At 39.4% G+C, this 19,682-nt stretch overlaps 1 protein-coding gene across 1 annotated transcript in view; it reads left to right on the top strand.

The window, feature by feature from the left end:
- Positions 1–19,682, top strand: part of wls (Wnt ligand secretion mediator) — a 79,584-nt gene that overhangs the window by 16,615 nt on the left and 43,287 nt on the right. The window contains exon 2 of the mRNA XM_062023462.1: positions 2,575–2,847. Within this exon, the coding sequence (XP_061879446.1) occupies positions 2,575–2,847 (273 nt within the window). The remainder of the gene's footprint in view (positions 1–2,574; positions 2,848–19,682) is intronic.

The following is a 19,682-nucleotide window of genomic DNA, read 5'->3' as shown; positions in this document are numbered from 1 at the left end:
CAGGGCTGTGTCAATATGATGTCTTTATATAATTTGCATAATCGCCAAATATGCCTATATATTCTTTAAAAAGGCTTAAAAAATGCTATATTTAAAAACAAATCTGGGTTATTATTAATTAGTATTAACATGTTTTTTCTTATATCATTTGGCCATATTTTTTTTTTATTGTTGCTGTTTATTTTTTTATTTTTTCTAAATTGTTTTTGTCCTGTCCAGCTACTCAGACAAATCATATTGTTGATGTAGATGCCCATATCGGCTGTACAGATTTACTTTACAAAAGAGAACTGTGGGATACTTGTCTTGTTGCCTTACTTGTATTTGACTTTATTAAATGGATTTACAGTATATTATTATTTGGCGCAGGAGGGGATAGAAAGAGGAAAAAAAGAAGACAGAGGGGGAAATTGTGGGGACAAGAGAGGTATAAGACAAAGAGACAACAATAACAACCACAACAGAACAGCATCAGCAAATACGAAATGTACAAATATGATAGTAAAAGTGATAGCAGAGAAGCAGTTAGTGAAGTAAATATTACTAACACAGAAATGACAATGAACATTACTATACTACAAATGGAGCAATACAAATACCAATAGCAAAAGCACTATTGATATTGAATAATAACAATGATTACCTCTATTATCAACAATACAATTGTTTCAAATGCAACAATGCATATATGTAATGATAACTTGAGTTACAAAAGAAAGCAGATAAATGGAGGGGAAGAAAGAGAAGCAAACTGTATTAACCTTGTAGATCGTTATAGTAACAATAGGTTAAGCTTTGCCAGCTTTGGTTATTTTATTACTACAACGTAACACAGGGTGTATTTCATACATCTCCGGTTTATTTATTTACATATTATTCTGCCCTCCCCAAATGTTGGAATTTAGTTTACTAAATTTGTACATTTTTAAATAAGAGATGAGAACAGCTGGAGTTTGTTTGATAGTCTCGACACTAAAATGAGGCAGATAAAAGAAAGTACACTAATATAATAATATGAAGTTCACATACATGTAGGAATCATTTTAAGTCAACAAGCATTACAATTATACAGGATGAAGGTTGGCTCCATTGCTGCTAGCTTAATGCTAACGTACAATGGACTAGGTCATTTACAGGCTAACAGAAATTAGCAGAGCAAACTTGTACAAACCTTTATCAAATACGGTTTTAATGCAGGCCTGGGCAATTATTTTGACCCGGGGGCCAAAATTTAGAGAAAAAAATTTGTCTGGGGGCCGATCTGGGAGTCTATTTTTAGGAACACTAATACAAAACCTCACAATAATGTCTGATTGAATGCTAAAAACGTTATGACATACCTTAAAAACGGAATGGAATTTTATTTTTTTTTACTAATGAGACACCCAGAATGTACATGTAAGTAAAAAATGTGGGATTTACAATATTAACTATGAACGATAAAACACTGAATATTGACAACATATGAACGTCACACACTCTCTCAATCGACATATTTTAAAATCCGATATATCAGACATATATCTAAGCTTTAGAACTTTGTTGTAAAAATCTCCTTCCACGTCTGTCCCTGACACCCGCATTTCAGGCTGGCCGCTCTGGAATCACTCTGTGGAAACGCTCCCCACCTACACTGCTTGGTACCTTGTCTGAGCTGCTGTGACTTGGATTACCATAGTAACTAGTATATCATGCAAAAGCGCAGATTTCAACCATTGAAAAACTTTGTATAGTTCAAGACTTTCGGTCATTTGAAAGCAGTTTCCATCTGCTGTGTGGTCTTCTGTCCTCTGTTGTCCTCTGTTTTTTTTAAAATAAATTTTGATGTCTATTTTACTTTTTTAATTGGTTTTACCCTTTAAAATCGTTTTTAATCATATTTATTTTTTATATTGTTTTTATATTGGTTTTCTATTCATTTATCTTTTGTTTTTATTCAGTCATTGGTGTAGCATAATATTGTTTTTAATATTGTTTTTAATATTGTTTTTAACATGGCTGTGCAGGACTTTGGAAACATTCTTGTTGTGTAAATGTGCTATATCAATGAAGTAGATTGGATTGGATTGGATTAAAGATCTAAAAAAAATATTTGGGAATGTCTGGCAGGCCAGATTGAAAAACTTAATTTGTCCAGGTCTGTTTTAATGGAACGAAATTGACATTAAACAGCAAGTGTGTTTCTATTTACAGGCATGTATTCACCAAACTCAGTAGAAAAAGTACGGACCGCTAACTTTGTACTCCTCAATCAGACTCATGCAGCACACTCGACACTGTGTGTGCATGATGACTAACTATGGAAGCTTGTTGCTGAAACCTCAAACTCTTAATTAAAAATTTTTTTTAGTTGTTTAGTAGAACATCATTGCAGGAGATGAAATCACCTATATCACCTGGAAGATTGTCACTTACTGTATCGCGAAATCTTAAAAAAAACGTTTCCTTGTGGTGGCTCGCCACAAGTAAATGAATATATGGACTTGAGTAAAACCTGACTGTTCTTCATAGTTACCACGATAATCACCAATCTTTTAGCTCGATCGCAAATAACAATTTTTTTTGTCTCACCAGCTCCCAGTCCCACCACGGCAGTCCACTACCTGGCCACCAAATGTGTGGACACAGTCAAACACCGCCAGGAAACCAAGTGGTTCATGCCATGGGGTCCCAACCAATGCGATAAGATTCGGACCTTTGATGAAGCCATGGCCAAGAGGATTGAGGCCAACAACATTGTGTTCGCTGTCCACATTCCTCTACCTAACAAGGAGATGAGTCCCTGGTTTCAGTTCATGCTGGTCATCTTGCAGTTTGACATCGCCTTCAAGATGTACAACCAGATAGGTGAGAGACACCACTCCTTTCAATACCATGACATCCACAGTCTGTTTTCTTCTGGAATGACAATATTACCCTCAATTCTGTTTTTTTTTTTGGCTTCACAATCTCACAGCCAATATTTGCAGTGGCTCAATGAGGCTGAACTGGTCCTTGAAAAAATCACATCCTTTGTCACTTCCCATCCTTCACATGATAAATTGAAAATTAAAGCCATACATGTCCTGGAAATAAACACATGTCTTATATAACCTCACTTCTGCGCTCGGTCCATCACGGTGAGTGCTGGAGGAACCCACCGGAATGTGTTTTTCAGGTGACTGGATTCCTTTTACGTTCAAACTGAGCAAACTGTGATGGATGATCTGCGGCTTGTTATCTAGTGACATAGACCTTAGGGGGCTTGGGACACGATTGACAGGTGTAAAGACACAGGTAAGGTAATGCGGACCTGTTTTAGAGCGTTTTACACCTCGAAGCAATGAAAGGCCTCTGTGTCTATTCTTATTACCCAGGTCAGATCTGGCATGCTTAACCACATGAGTCACACTAAACTAAAGGCATGTTTACCCAAGAACAAGGTGGTTAAAACTGGAGGTTTAGTTTCTTTGCATTTTATGAAACGTACCATCTACGTTAGTGCTATCCAACTGGCAAGCTCAGTTAAAAAAACTTGAAAGAGACTTCATCTTTTCAGCAGATTCCTAAAAGCACTAGAGTCCTGTCGTATAGAGGATCTTTGACTAGCTTTTTAGCAGTAGGTCCATAAAAACAGCAGAGCTGTCTGTTTTCCAAATTTAGTAACACCAACAAAATCAGTATTAGACAAAAATCAGATGTCCACTGCAGAGGATGCTGGTTCTGAGGAATATACAAAATAAGAAAAATAGAGAAATCCGGCCTCTGCCTTCGGTCTTTAGCTTTCTGGAAATGTGGCCCTCAAAACAATTAAGCTGAATAGCCGTGATCTACGGACTGCAATGTTGTCAAGGCAAGCTCTGTAATTTCTGCGTGTTCCTCTGTGTGTAAAATACACTCGCCAGGGATGATGTTAATTCTGTGTTGTTGGTGACAAATAGAAAAATTAAGTTGTCGTTCTGTAAGGCAAAACTGTTGTCTTTTTTACGAGTTAAGTCAAGTCAAGACACCCGCCTGTGGGTGTTTATTAACGGCAGAGCTCGAGACATTCAGCAGCCGTTCGGCAGCCATTGCGTATCTCGAATTGCATGACGTGGGATGTATACAGAGTACTGGTATTTTTTGGTACCGGTTGCTAATTAGGTTGGGTCATCAGGACCGTAAAGATTCTGGACTAATGACACTGCTATCTGTATTTTTTCCTCCCGCTGACCGACGTAATTATGACACGTTGTCTCATTCAGTTAAGCTTTCAGGGTTTCCCACACATTAATTTATTTGTGGCGGCCCGTCACAAAAGAATTACGTCCACCACAAATTAAAAAAAAAACAAAAAAACAAAAAAAATAAAAATTAAAAAAAAAAAAAGTTTTTTTTTTTTGTCTTCTCCAGCTTCTCAGGCAAAGCATATAGTTGATGTAGATGCCCATATCGGCTGTTCAAATTTACTTTACAAAAGAGAAGTGTAGGATACTTCTATTGTTGCCTTATTTGTATTTGACTTTATTAAATGTATTTATATTAGAAACACAACATGTGTATATAACAAAGGGTGCAAAGTCTGCAGGCAGTAGGAAACACATGGTTAAGTTTAGGGAGTAAAACTGATGGCAGTCTAAAGTTCAAGATTTTTGGAGCTCTTTGTTCAGTGGATCAGATGTTTGATGAAGCTCTGTGTCTATCTACCACCACTACTGTTTTCTGTTTATTTGTTACTGACTGTGGCAGGACACCTCTGCCTCTGTTTCACTTTATGTTGCTGGTAAATAATATGGTTGTAGTAGTAGGCTAAAGTTAAATTATTTAGTATGCACTAATTAAAGGGGCAGAGCTTTGAGACATTTTAGCTTTTATATTTTATAAGATATATTTTTTGTAAGAACCACAATTAATAAATATATTTCAGTGAATAACTTATTGTTCAAATCTGTATATAAATATGTACATAAAGTGTTGTAATTATATTGTAAAATGGATGGATGGATGGATGGATGGATGTTTAAAACAAAACTGTTATTATTAATTAGTAAGTATTAATTTTTTTAAACCTTTTTAGAGAAAATCTAATCATTGTAGTAAATTATGCAAATTACTTGATGATGTCATGATGACCACGCCCATAGCCACGCCCCCACCGCCACAGGTATCTTGGCAGTTTATGGGAAACACTGGCTTTGAATAATGACAAATAAGGAAGCAACACCAAACAAAAGTATAACTTATTTCCTCCTCAAAAGTTCCTCAGTCACGCATGCTGTTAGTTTGAAGTGAATGCACTTTACTCACGACGAGTCACAACAGCGTTTTATTAACCGTCCTCTTAGTGATCCATTAATACATAGGCCAATGTAAATCCACTCCAAAAAGTCAAAAACTGAGGTAATATAATAATCCATAAAGGTGATTAGAAGCAATATAGCATCCACTGTGTCTGACAGGTCTCTGGTTGCTGTCTGGCGTCACTCGAGTGCGTTTGCATGTCAATAAGACATCTTGCTTAAGTATGTTTCAGTTTGTTCTGTCTCTTGACTACAAACTAGACGATGAGCATTACACTTGCTCACTGAGACTTTTTATTTGTACAATACACACTACACACACAAACACACACACATTGGTAGCGCAAAACTCAAATGGCTTCGGTCCATCACTCAAATATTCCTATTGTTACAAAATACAGAACATGCTAATTCATTGTATTGATTCATATAATGTATTTTGTATGATGTATCATGTAGAAGGTACACTATATTGCCAAAAGTATTTGGCCACCTGCCTTGACTCACATATGAACTTAATGTGACATCCCATGGAATTGTCCAAAATGTTTTGGTATCCTGGAGCATTCAAAGTTCCTTTCACTGGAACTAAGGGGCCAAGCCCAACTCCTGGAAAAACAATCCCACACCATGATTCCTCCTCCACCAAATTTCATACTCCGCACAATGCAGTCCGAAATGTAGCGTTCTCCTGGCAACCTCCAAACCCAGACTGGTCCATGAGATTGCCAGATGGAAAAGCGTGATTCATCAGTCCAGAGAAGGTGTCTCCACTGCTTTAGAGTCCAGTGGCGACGTGCGTTACACCACTGCATCCCACGCTTTGCATTGGACTTGATGTATGGCTTAGATGCAGTGGCTCGGCCATGGAAACCCATTCCATGAAGCTCTCTGCGTACTGTACGTGGGCTAATTGGAAGGTCACAGGAAGTTTGGAGCTCTGTAGATAGATAGATAGATAGATAGATAGATAGATAGATAGTAGAGATGCGCGGATAGGCAATTATTTAATCCGCAACCGCATCACAAAAGTCGTCATCCACCCGCCATCCACCGGAACTAACATTTTATCAAAACCACAACCGCCCGCCACCCGCCACCCACCCGTTGTTATATATCTAATATAGACGATGCAAGGCATTCCTGTTAAAGAAAGGAGACTGATCCAATGCAGCAGAGGCATTCAATGCGTGCCACGCATTAATATCTCTTGGCCACGCATTAGAGGCTAAGAGATATTAATGCGTGATAATATTATTTATCATTATTATAATATTATTGTCATTTCCATTAAGAAAGTGTTGACTATTATTGTTATTTTTTTCCCTGGTCTTTAGTATTCCCTTTTTTAGTTTGTCGCGTACCACGTTTGCAGCCGGCATTGCCATCTTTTTATTTTTTTCTTCTTCTGCTGTTGTGTTGTGTTGTGGTGTGCTGTGTCACGGCAAATTTCTTCCCCCTACAACCCCCCCCCCCCCCCCCCATTTACTTCCGTGGTCATGTTTCCTCTTACGTCATTGACAGCGATCGATAGCACTTCGGCTTTGACTGCCCGTCGCTGGAAGGATACTTCGTCTTTGACAGCTGCTGGAATCTGAAGAAATCGATTATTGTTTTTTTTTGTACAGGCGCGAAACAGGACAGTCGCGTGCGGGTTAAGGACCCCCGGCAACTTTGTGACTTTATTGGATGCAGCCCCAGAAGTAAATGGGGGGGAGGCTTTTGTAGGGGGGAAGAAATTTGGCGTGACAGCTGCAGCAGTGCCTGATGAATAATTGCCTGTTTCAAAGAGTGCTGCTCGTTTTTCGTATGTGGGTAACAACATTTAACTATGTATTTTTTTTTTCTGAATTGGTTCAACTGCCACCCGCCCGGAACTATTTAAAATCTATTTTTTTCGTCATGCATCCGCCCGACCCGCGGATTATCCGCGGACTCCGCAGTTGTGTCCACAAACCGCGCATCTCTAATAGATAGATAGTACTTTATTGATTCCTTCAGGAGAGTTCCCTCAGGAAAATTAAAATTCCAGCAGCAGTGTAGAGAATTGAGATCGAATTTAAAAAGTAAAAAGTAAATAATGGGGGTATAAATGGAAACAAAATAGAAACATATTACAATAGAATAAAAATAAAAAGCAAGAAAGCAACAATGAGAATAAAAATATAACAGTATAATAAGAATATAACAAGAGAAACTAGGCAGTAGTGACCATGTTATGAAAAATAATTGCACTGTTATTGTTTTGCATCCCCTGTCATTCTAGTACCCCCCCCCCTACTGTAGCAACTGACTGTGCAGAAAGTCTTTGCACTATGCGCTTCAGCATCCCCTGACCCCTCTCTGTCAGTTTACGTGGCCTACCACTTGAAATTTCACGACTGGATTTTTTGCACATATAGCATCCTATGACAGTTCCATGCTGGAAATCACTGAGAGCGTCCCATTCTTTCACAAATGTTTGTAGAAACAGTCTCCATGCCTAAGTGCTTGATTTCAAGTGATTAGGTCACCTGATTCTCATAATTTGGATAGTTGGCCAAATACTTTTGGCAATATAGTGTATGTTCTCTGCACATGCATGCCATATATTAATATTATTTCCATCTGAGTGTAATTGTAATGAATAGACACAGTGATGGATCTGTGTGGTCTTTACCAGAAGATGACATAAGTGCATTTCACCTTGCACTGCAAACATACCGTATTTTCCGGACCATAGGGTGCACCGGATTATAAGGCGCACTGCCGATGAATGGTCTATTTTTGATCTTCTTTCATATATACGGCGCACTGGATTATAGGGCGCATTAAAGGAGTCATATTTATTTATTTATTTTCTAAATGTAAAAGACTTCCTTGTGGTCTACATAACATGTAATGGTGGTTCTTTCGTCAAAATGTTGCATAGATTACGTTTTACAGATCATCTTCAAGCCGCTTTCTGACAGTCGCTTCAGGATGCGCCGTTTTGTGGGCGGTCTTATTTACGTGGCTCACCTTCGGCAGCGTCTTCTCCCCGTCATCTTTGTTGTAGCGGTGTAGCGTGCAAGGACGGGAGTGGAAGAAGTGTCAAAAGATGGAGCTAACTGTTTTAATGACATTCAGACTTTACTTCAATCAATAACGGAGCAGCATCTCCTCATCCGTGGCTCAATAATGCAACATCAACGCCGTAAATGTGTCCCGTGAACAACCGTCCGACCGGGTTAAGGTTAGCCTCTAATAACTAAAGTTCCGTGGGTGAATTATGTAAACCCACTACAGTTTTTTAGCGCTTTGATAGCTACTTTACTGACAGATATAAGTAAAAACTTTACGCTACTTTATATTAGAAATGGCAACAGCGGAAGATGAATGCCAAATAAGAAGGTAGAGAGAAAGAAGAAGCTTATGACTACGTGGCACGGACTACAAAGGCGGACCCGCGCACATTTTCAGAACTTATGCAGATCCCAAATACACATCAGCGGGTACCAGAAGGTCAGAAAAGTTGGTTTGCGAAACAAAACGGCAGGTAACATGTCTGCTAATAAGGGCTGTTTTGCGGTCCTTATATACGCACCATAATAATACTCGTATGTTTAATGCGCCGACAATCCATCAAGCGGTTCGGCTTCATAGCTTACCGAAGTCGTACTAAAAACATTTTGACAGATTTTTGAGTGCCGTGTGTAATCTTCTTTATTTTCAATGGAACACTTAAAGTTTTGGTGTGGTTTACTGCCATCATATTGCAGTCTACATGTACATTATATCTTATGTATGACTGCCATCTACTGGTCACACTTATCATTACACCATGTACCAAATAAAATAGCTTCGAGGTCAGTAAGCACAACCAGAATTATGCTGTACAAGAGGCGCACCGGGTTATAAGGCGTACTGTTGATTTTTGAGAAAATGAAAGGATTTTAAAGGCCTACTGAAACCCACTACTACCGACCACGCAGTCTGATAGTTTATATATCAATGATGAAATCTTAACATTGCAACACATGCCAATACGGCCTTATAAAGTGCAATTTTAAATTTCCCGCGAAACTTCCGGTTGAAAACGTCTATGTATGATGACGTATGCGCGTGACGTCAATCATTGAAACGGAAGTATTCGGACACATTGTATCCAATACAAAAAGCTCTGTTTTCATCGCAAAATTCCACAGTATTCTGGACATCTGTGTTGGTGAATCTTTTGCAATTTGTTTAATGAACAATGAAGACTGCAAAGAAGAAAGCTGTAGGTGGGATCGGTGTATTAGCGGCTGGCTGCAGCAACACAACCAGGAGGACTTTGACTTGGATAGCAGACGCGCTATCCGACGCTAGCCGCCGACCGCATCGATGATCGGGTGAAGTCCTTCGTCGATCGCTGGTACGCAGGTGAGCACGGGTGTTGATGAGCAGATGAGGGCTGGCTGGCGTAGGTGGATAGCTAATGTTTTTAGAATAGCTCTGTGAGGTCCCGTAGCTAAGTTAGCTTCAATGGCGTCGTTAGTAACAGCATTGTTAAGCTTCGCCAGGCTGGAAAGCATTAACCGTGTAGTTACAGGTCCATGGTTTAATAGTATTGTTGATTTTCCGTCTATCCTTCCAGTCAGGGGTTTATTGCTTTTGTTTCTATCTGCATTTAAGCACAATGTTATCACGTTAGCTCCGTAGCTAAAGTGCTTCGCCGATGTATTGTCGTGGAGATAAAAGTCACTGTGAATGTCCATTTCGCGTTCTCGGCTCTCATTTTCAAGAGGATATAGTATCCGAGGTGGTTTAAAATACAAATCCGTGATCCACAATAGAAAAAGGAGAAAGTGTGGAATCCAATGAGCCCTTTGACCTAAGTTACGGTCAGAGCGAAAAAAGATACGTCCTGCACTGCACTCTAGTCCTTCACTCTCACGTTCCTCATCCACAAATCTTTCATCCTCGCTCAAATTAATGGGGTAATCGTCGCTTTCTCGGTCCGAATCGCTCTCGCTGCTGGTGTAAACAATGGGGAAATGTGAGGAGCCCTTCAACCTGCGACGTCACGCTACTTCCAGTACAGGCAAGGCTTTTTTTATCAGCGACCAAAAGTTGCGAACTTTATCGTCGATGTTCTCTACTAAATCCTTTCAGCAAAAATATGGCAATATCGCGAAATGATCAAGTATGACACATAGAATGGATCTGCTATCCCCGTTTGAATAAAAAAAAATTCATTTCAGTAGGCATTTAAGTGCGTCTTATAGTCCGAAAAATACGGTAGTTTTAGTCATTTCAAAATGAAACCGATTAGTCAGTTATTAAGCGAATTGTCCTATTTTCTATTATTGATTTATAATTGCTCTTAAACCAAGCAAAAATGTTATCCAATTACTTGATTAATCAAGGGAATTTTCAGTAGAATCACTAAAATATTCGAATGCTGCAGCCCTAGCATGAGGTGATAACTTGTCTCTGTAGCGCCTGAAAATGTCCTGGAAAATCATTTCAGGGAAAGAGTAGGAACCCTGAAAAAGCCTGAAGATGCTGTCATTTGCATACTTTGCCGACATCACGCACACACCAACTGCTAGGGTTATATCCTTAAGCCGATTTTCTACTTTGCATGTTTGAGCTAAGAATATGAGCCATAGAAGGATTGTGTCTCCGTTGGGTACACTCAATCTATACTTGAGTGGAGAATTTCAGAAACGCAGTCTTTCAGTATTTACACTGTCTTTTCTGATTCTTTAAAGGAGCCCTAATATGCAAAACCGTTTCTTACCTGATGGTACCTCTTTTTGTGTATTTGGGATACCCATAAGCAACGTTCCCTCCAAGGTGCACACTGCTCACGCATCCTCTGCACACGGCAAATCTATGCCACGCACAAAATCAAATAAAAAAATAAGCGCATAACAAATTTCAATGTAAGTGACGACAAGCGGCCACAACAGAGAAAACAGTTTTCGTCATCACTGTTCAATTATTGTAACGTCTGTCGAGACGCTTTAAGGAAGACATCAATTCCATCGATCACTTTATTGAGCAAAACGTTTTAATGTCGACCATAAACACATGACCAAAAATATTGGTAAAACATTTCTATCTCGCAAAACTGGTCATTTTCTGCCGTACAAACCAGACCAAAACCTACTTTGTCAACTGTCATACCAACAGCACCCGCTCGCTCTTTCTTACTTGCACATATGGCATTTAGCAAGTGATACATTTACAGCCACACAAAAAGTGGGACAACTCCAACACCACACATCCATCCATTTCTACCGCTTGTCCCGTTCGGGGTCGCGGGGGTGCTGGAGCCTATCTCAGCACCACACATAATTTGTAATTCAAGGTCGTTGCACTATGATTTACCAATCAAATGTGTGCTTATTCTAGTGTCATTTATTGAGAATCTTAACTTATAAATATTAATCATGAAATGCTGTTATTATATTAAATAAATACTAATAAAAATATATATTTTACAAACAGAAAGTTACAGGATTGTACACATGAGCCCATGCTTACATCTCATTGTGCAACATGTGAATATTTTAATGGGATCTAAATGTGATATCTGAAGGGTGTACACATTATTAGCAGGACACCTACCCAGACATACAATACTAGTCCACAGCTCATGAATAACAATATTTTTTCTAATTGTCATTGTAAGTGGGCCAAAACACTTATTAAAAAATAATGTCATGGAAATGACTGCTGTCATTTGATTATAATAATAAAACATTTAAAATGTTATTAAGTCAGGTGTGGGACAGGTGTGCTGCAGGTATGGCCACAGAGTGAGCGTCTGATGTTGCTTACATGAATGCTCAAGGAGTTTTTGCGTTTGCTCACACACATGAAAAATTAGAGGGAACATTGCAGATAAGTCCTGAAAATTTGAACTAAACCATGGAGGCATGGTGTGGATATTTTTAAACTCATCTTGCCTTCTTACAAACTTGTCAAACGTTTGATATTTGAGACTTCAGTGATATATTTTGCCTTAGTTACGTCAGCGGATAACTCCATATATGGTAGAGCTTTACCCGAAGAGCTTTGTGCGAGCCTGCTATGTTAGCGTGTTTTAAAGCACCTTTTGCAGAGAGGCGTTTCAGTCTGGTGTTTGTGTGTGTGTGTGTGTGTGTGTGTGTGTGTGTGTGTGTGTGTGTGTGTGTGTGTGTGTGTGTGTGTGTGTGTGTGTGTGTGTGTGTGTGTGTGTGTGTGTGTGGATATATATATATAAACTCACTTTTATCGTTATTTTTTAAGCCCAAATGCGTCAATTCTCCCTCTTAGGTCTCCACCCTATGTCTGCTTGTAAGTACTCTGTGCGTGTGCATTGCTTAACATGCTTGTATTACCAATAATGTCACGACGTGTCGACGGCATGCCGTCATGTCCATAAAAAAAAAAGCATCTGTATTTTTCAGAGGCAGTATAGTACCGTTTTTAATTCATTAGTACAACGGTACTTTATTAGTACCGGTATACCGTAAAACAAATAAGTTCTTTATTTTTCTCTATCCTCTTGTTGTGGGGCAGACTGGCCTGTACATGCACATGCATCCTCCGCTTACTCCAGCCTCAATGTTTATTGTAAAACTTGGTACTGCTGTTCCTGTTCTTGTTCAGGGTGATAGAGTTCAGAACACTATCAGTCCAATGTGCCTTGACAAATCTTTGTGCACATAGGTTATATTACCTCACACACTCTGTACTTGTACATTTATATGTTGCTCTTGAGCATAAGATTTATTTTTTCTTGCTTTATTGGGCACTAGCATTATTTCTCTGGATATAGACATTTCCATTGATGCCTGAGTGATGCCTTTTTATTCAGATCCTCACCCAAATTCAATGGGCTCTCTCTGAGGCCATATATTCAAGACAATAAGTAGGGATAATAGGGATGTCACGGTATGAACGTTTCTTATTATTATCGCGGTATTTTAAAATGTGCTTTTAAAAAGTACTTACATCTTACTTAAATCTTTTAACCAAGTTTTATTTAAAAAAAACCCCAACAGATTCAAAATGATTTCCTTTCTGGAAGAAACATTATTGTAGATAAGAACACTTTATCATGGACCTCAAGTAGAAATTGAATGTGCACATGAAAGGAACAAAAACATTATAAACAAAGTAATATGGTAGAAAAAAATTAACATAAATAACTAAAATAAAGGTGAAAATTGTGCAAGATCACTTTGTAGACATAAGAGATAAACAAATAAAAACAAATGTAAGAATTTTGCAAAGTGGCACCTGATGGCCATAAGACGTAACTGCACTTTTTGTCCATATAGATAGAAATGGATTTAATCTATGAGATCTAGTCTTATATATAGGGCTGCACGATTATGGCCAAAATAATAATTAAGATGATTTTTCATCCATATTGAAATCATAATTATTGATTGTTAGGTAAACAGAGTTGGGGTGTGAACGCGATTATATCATGTAATTTGTAATGTCTAATAAAAAGGCTATAGATAAACTTTATCCATATATATTTAAATACAAATATTAGTTTTTTGTTCATTAATATTATCAATGTGTCAGCTTTTTTCATTACATGATGCCTTTTATCTCTATTTTTACATTTTGATGGAGAGGTATTTTTTTAAGTTATGTACATTCATATGTACATGTACAGTAGATCAGTGGTGTGCGGTGAGGTTCATGACTGGTGAGGCACACATATGAACCCTAAAGAGTATCTTATTCACCATTTGATTGGCAGCAGTTAACGGGTTATGTTTAAAAGCTCATACCAGCATTCTTCCCTGCTTGACACTCAGCATCAAGGGTTGGAATTGGGGCTTAAATCACCAAAAATTATTCCAAGGCACGGCGCCGCTGCTGCCCACTGCTCCCCTCACCTCCCAGGGGGTGAACAAGGGGATGGGTCAAATGCAGAGGACACATTTCCCCACACCTAGTGTGTGTGTGAGACAATCATTGGTACTTTAACTTAACTTTAACTTTACACTTACAAACTGTAGCACACAAAAAAGCACATTTAATAAAAAAAACTTTATTATGGTCTTACCTTTACTAATAAGTGCGGGAACAGTGGTGTTCGTGTTGGAAGAGTTGTGAATGAATGAAATATGAAATCCGTGCTGCAGTCTGCAGGTGTACCTAATGTTGTGTCCCTGCGGTCGTTCGCGGCTCCTCCAGCGCGAGCATTGTTGTTTTTGCACTTTTTGGCTTCTTGTTAAGTGACTTTTTTGGGGTGGATTCGGTCTTGCACGTGGAGGGTTTGGGTGTGGGCTTTGGTTGGTGTGGCGCTCTCGTCGGGCGGTGCATTCTGCGGCGGAGTTGCTTGGCACCAGGAGGCGGGGTTATGAGACGAGCCTCTCACAGTTCGTCTTCGCAGCAGAGTTTTATGATGGCTCAGCACAAGAAATACGTTACACACATACCGTTGTTGACAAAATACACTGTACATTATATACATCAGCTAACTAAACTATGGAAATGTATAATATAATTCATATAGAAAAACAGTTTCACTGCACAGCAGGCCAGCAGTTAGCCGAGTCATTGCGCACAATCCATGTTGAGGCACAACGCAGTGACGTGCCTCAACTGGCTGCTGATCACCGCACCGTCTCTTCTCAGTATTTGAACGGCAAATGTGAAAATAAAAATAATCAAAAACTGGTGAAGTTAAATGGAAAATAACTTGAGTATAATCACTGGATACATATAACAATTTAATACAATTTTTTTTCTTTTTTCTTTTTTTTTTCTTTCCATGATGGCAGGTGAGGCCGTGCTTCCCCTGCCTCTAGTGCAGGGGTGGGCAATTAATTTTTACCGAGGGCCGCATGAGCAACCCGAGCACTGCTGGAGGGCCACACGACAATATTTCAATTAAATTTTGCTCAAATTATTTTTGATATACCGTAAGATAGATAATAATAATAATAATATTTTCATTTAACCTAACTTATCTTTATACAAAAGCAGATGGCTTTTGATGGTTTTATTTTTAACACTTTCTTACACAACACTTCCTGATGTGTAATACAATGCAAAAATTTCAATTTCTGTCACTTTATCCTGCATCCTCTTTGTTGTGAACGTAGCACGCCTGTAAGGTGATTGACGAAGAAGGAGGAAGCATTGCTGTTGCGGAAATGAGGAGTGAGGATTGGTTTTCCTTTTGGAAAGAACGAGATAAGTTGAGCGGTGTTAGTATAGCATGCTCAATAAAAGTTTAAAAAGAGCATCAGACTTGGTGTGCACTTCTTCTGGACGCTACAATTGATGTCAGAAGTGGGATGAAATGCCTCCCAGTTCGCCTTGCCATCAAACCTGGGAGTCTTCATTGAGGGCGGAATTCCCCCCGTGGCAAGCAGCGTGGCTGCACCTGTAAACTCTCTCTCTCTCTCTCTCTCTCTCTCTCTCTCTCTCTCTCTCTCTCTCTCTCTCTCTCTCTCTCTTTCTTTGCGGTGAGCTCCTCACGTGGCACGTACCTCCCGATGACGTAGCACACAAACAGTGCAGTATATGCGCAAAGTTTTACTTCTGACACCAATTGTAGCGTCCAGAAGAAGTGCACACCAAGTCTGACGCTCTTTTTAAACTTTTATTGAGCAACCTATACTAACACAGCGCAACTTATCTCGTTCCTTCACACGCACGTCTATCCTCACTCCTTCCGCAACTCAAGACCACAACATCAACTTCAGCAGGTCGTTACACTATATTCTTTAAACACAGCAACCTGTGTACCACCAATTAAGCACACGGCTTTACCTTTACTTGGCAGTCCATGTCTTGTTTAAAACACGCCATTCGTCATCAAATTTCTCTTTTTAGCGTCTCGGGGATAACCGGACATCACTTGTCGCTGTGCGCCTTCCCTCACAGGACATACGCACATATAACACTTTTCAAAATAAAAGCAGCACAGTTGTATTGCACGCACGACAAAGATGTTTTTTTAAATTTATTTTGTAATTTGTGATTGCCGCTGTGCGCACGAGCATACGTCCACACGGAAGTAATACAAATAACGCTTTTCAAAACAAAAGCGGCACTGTTGTATTGCACACTCGAAATAGATTCTTTTTAAAATGTATTTTGTAATTTATAATTGGCCTCACGCGGGCCGGACAGGGACATACAAAGGGACGGATGCGGCCCGCGGGCCGCAGAATGCCCAGGTCTGCTCTAGTGACTGCACGCCACTGCAGTAGATGCTGTATCGGGACAGATCCATTAAGAGTCTGAGCAGAAATATGTCGTAGAGGAATTAACTATACACAATGAAACATTAACAAAAGGCTATGTCACATTAATGGTTTTTAAAGTCATACCTTTGTGACATGGAAAAACCCACAGGTAATGTAAAAAAACATGGTGTTTACTTTTTGATATCAATATAAAACACAAAGCAGTTTGGCTATTGAAGATACATTCAAATAAACAAGCATTGTTCTTCAACAACACTAAGTGGTTCAGCACAACAGTTTGGCCAACAATAAACAGGAGTGATACATTTCACATCAAATACACAATGTTCACAACCTGCGTTTAGTTACAAACCCCGTTTCCATATGAGTTGGGAAATTGTGTTAGATGTAAATATAAATGGAATACAATTATTTGCAAATCCTTTTCAACCCATATTCAGTTGAATGCACTACAAAGACAAGATATTTGATGTTGAAACTCAAACTATTTTTTTTTTGCCTATAATAATTAACTTAGAATTTCATGGCTGCAACACGTGCCAAAGTAGTTGGGAAAGGGCATGTTCACCACTGTGTTACATGGCCTTTCCTTTTAACAACACTCAGTAAACGTTTGGGAACTGAGGAGACACATTTTTGAAGCTTCTCAGGTGGAATTCTTTCCCATTCTTGCTTGATGTACAGCTTAAGTTGTTCAACAGTCCGGGGGTCTCCGTTGTGGTATTTTAGGCTTCATAATGCGCCACACATTTTCAATGGGAGACAGGTCTGGACTACAGGCAGGCCAGTCTAGTACCCACACTCTTTTACTATGAAGCTACGTTGCTGTAACACGTGGCTTGGCATTGTCTTGCTGAAATAACCAGGGGCGTCCATGGTAACGTTGCTTGGATGACAACATATGTTGCTCCAAAACCTGTATGTACCTTTCAGCATTAATGGTGCCTTCACAGATGTGTAAGTTACCCATGTATTGGGCACTAATACACCCCCATACCATCACAGATGCTGGCTTTTCAACTTTGCGCCTATAACAATCCGGATGGTTCTTTTCCTCTTTGGTCTGGAGGACACGACGTCCACAGTTTCCAAAAACAATTTGAAATGTGGACTCGTCAGACCACAGAAAACTTTTCCACTTTGTATCAGTCCATCTTAGATGAGCTCAGGCCCAGCGAAGCTGACGGCGTTTCTGGGTGTTGTTGATAAACGGTTTTCGCCTTGCATAGGAGAGTTTTAACTTGCACTTACAGATGTAGCGACCTACTGTAGTTACTGACAGTGGGTTTCTGAAGTGTTCCTGAGCCCATGTGGTGATATCCTTTACACACTGATGTCGCTTGTTGATGCAGTACAGCCTGAGGGATCGAAGGTCACGGGCTTAGCTGCTTACGTGCAGTGAATTCTCCAGATTCTCTGAACCCTTTGATGATATTACGGACCGTAGATGGTGAAATCCCTAAATTCCTTGCAATAGCTGGTTGAGAAAGGTTTTTCTTAAACTGTTCAACAATTTGCTCACGCATTTGTTGACAAAGTGGTGACCCTCGCCCCATCCTTGTTTGTGAATGACTGAGCATTTCATGGAATCTACTTTTATACCCAATCATGGCACCCACCTGTTCCCAATTTGCCTGTTCACCTGTGGGATGTTCCAAATAAGTGTTTGATGAGCATTCCTCAACTTTATCAGTATTTATTGCCACCTTTCCCAACTTCTTTGTCACGTGTTGCTGGCATCAAATTCTAGAGCTAATGATTATTTGCAAAAAAAAAAAAAGTTTATCAGTTTGAACATCAAATATGTTGTCTTTGTAGCATATTCAACTGAATATGGGTTGAAAATGATTTGCAAATCATTGTATTCCGTTTATATTTACATCTAACACAATTTCCCAACTCATATGGAAACGGGGTTTGTAGATGAGATGACAAAACATTTAACTAGTATTGATTGATTGAAACTTTGATCGATTGAAACTTTTATTAGTAGATTGTACAGTACATATTCCGTACAATTGACCGCTAAATGGTAACACGCTGAGAATCCACAAATTTGAAGCGTGAGAAAATGAAGTTGAACCAAGCACTCCGCTCTATTTACTCCGAGAGGAAATCTATAGCAGTGTAGTTGTGTTCCGCCATGTTTTTTCAAGCCAAACGACACTAGTGCGCTGCTGTGACTCTGTTTCCAGGAAGTAAGCCTAAAATGCAATAATAATGATGTTTTTTCTGTAATTTTACTGCGGTTTATCGTTATCCAGTTTACATCCCTAAAGTAGACATTGCATTACATAATCATGTGAAGAGGTATGTAATCCAGTAGTGTAGTGGGTAACGTTTTGGAGAACAAGAAGTTTAGAAAAAATGCTTGTGGCATATTTATTTAGGAGCGAGCCTCTGTGGCCTTTCTTGTCTAAATAGTCATGTCACAGTAATGGGCAGCTCTTCAGCATAATTAATGTGCGGACATTCTTGGCCTCGGTGGAAGTGTATAAGTGAAATGCGGCTTGTTTACTGCCTGGGTGCCAGACAGATGAATCTGTGATTCAGCCTGGACCACAGACAGATGTTTGTGTAATTCACTAAAGACTCTTATTTGATGCACAGGAAGTGCCACAATAACACAAGTTGATAGAGCGAGGTCAGCTTGTCAAGAGATGATAACCATTCCAGGAGTAAGATTCACGATTCCCAGAATTCCCGTTAATGTCAGTGCTTACGACCAGAGTTATGTGTATTGTGGAAGATACAACTGTATCATTTAGGGCTGTCTTCAGATTATATTTGACCATTTGATTCGGAGGAGTCTGATTTGACCATCAACATCGCAGTCAAATTGTCAGGCATTTAAGCCCACTCTGTAGGAGTTAAGTACCTGCTGAGGCACCCACATACAGCAGCTGTGTTGGGAGGATGGATCAATTGTGTTCTTCATTCGTAAAAGACTCCTGTGTGTAGACAAATAGTTTTTAGAGAGTATGCTGTTCTCATTCAACCAGGTCATTGTGTTTTCAGGGAATTCCATCGATTGCAAATGGACTGTTTTGTTTGTCTTAGACATTTCGCCTCTCATCCAAGTAGACTTCATCAGATGCAGGCCTAGACTTAGATTGGTCAGATCTAGTCTAGCGGCTGGTGGGTTTTGGCACCAGCCGCTAGACTAGATCTGACCAATCTAAGTCTAAAACTAGATGTGACCAATCTAAGTCTAAGACGAGATGTGACCGATCTAAATCTA

The sequence above is a fragment of the Entelurus aequoreus genome, linkage group LG16 (genome assembly GCF_033978785.1).
Source record: "Entelurus aequoreus isolate RoL-2023_Sb linkage group LG16, RoL_Eaeq_v1.1, whole genome shotgun sequence".
Classification (NCBI taxonomy): Eukaryota; Metazoa; Chordata; class Actinopteri; order Syngnathiformes; family Syngnathidae; genus Entelurus; species Entelurus aequoreus.
The sequence above is the reverse complement of the archived record's forward strand: the minus strand, read 5'-3'. Positions and strand labels throughout refer to the sequence as shown.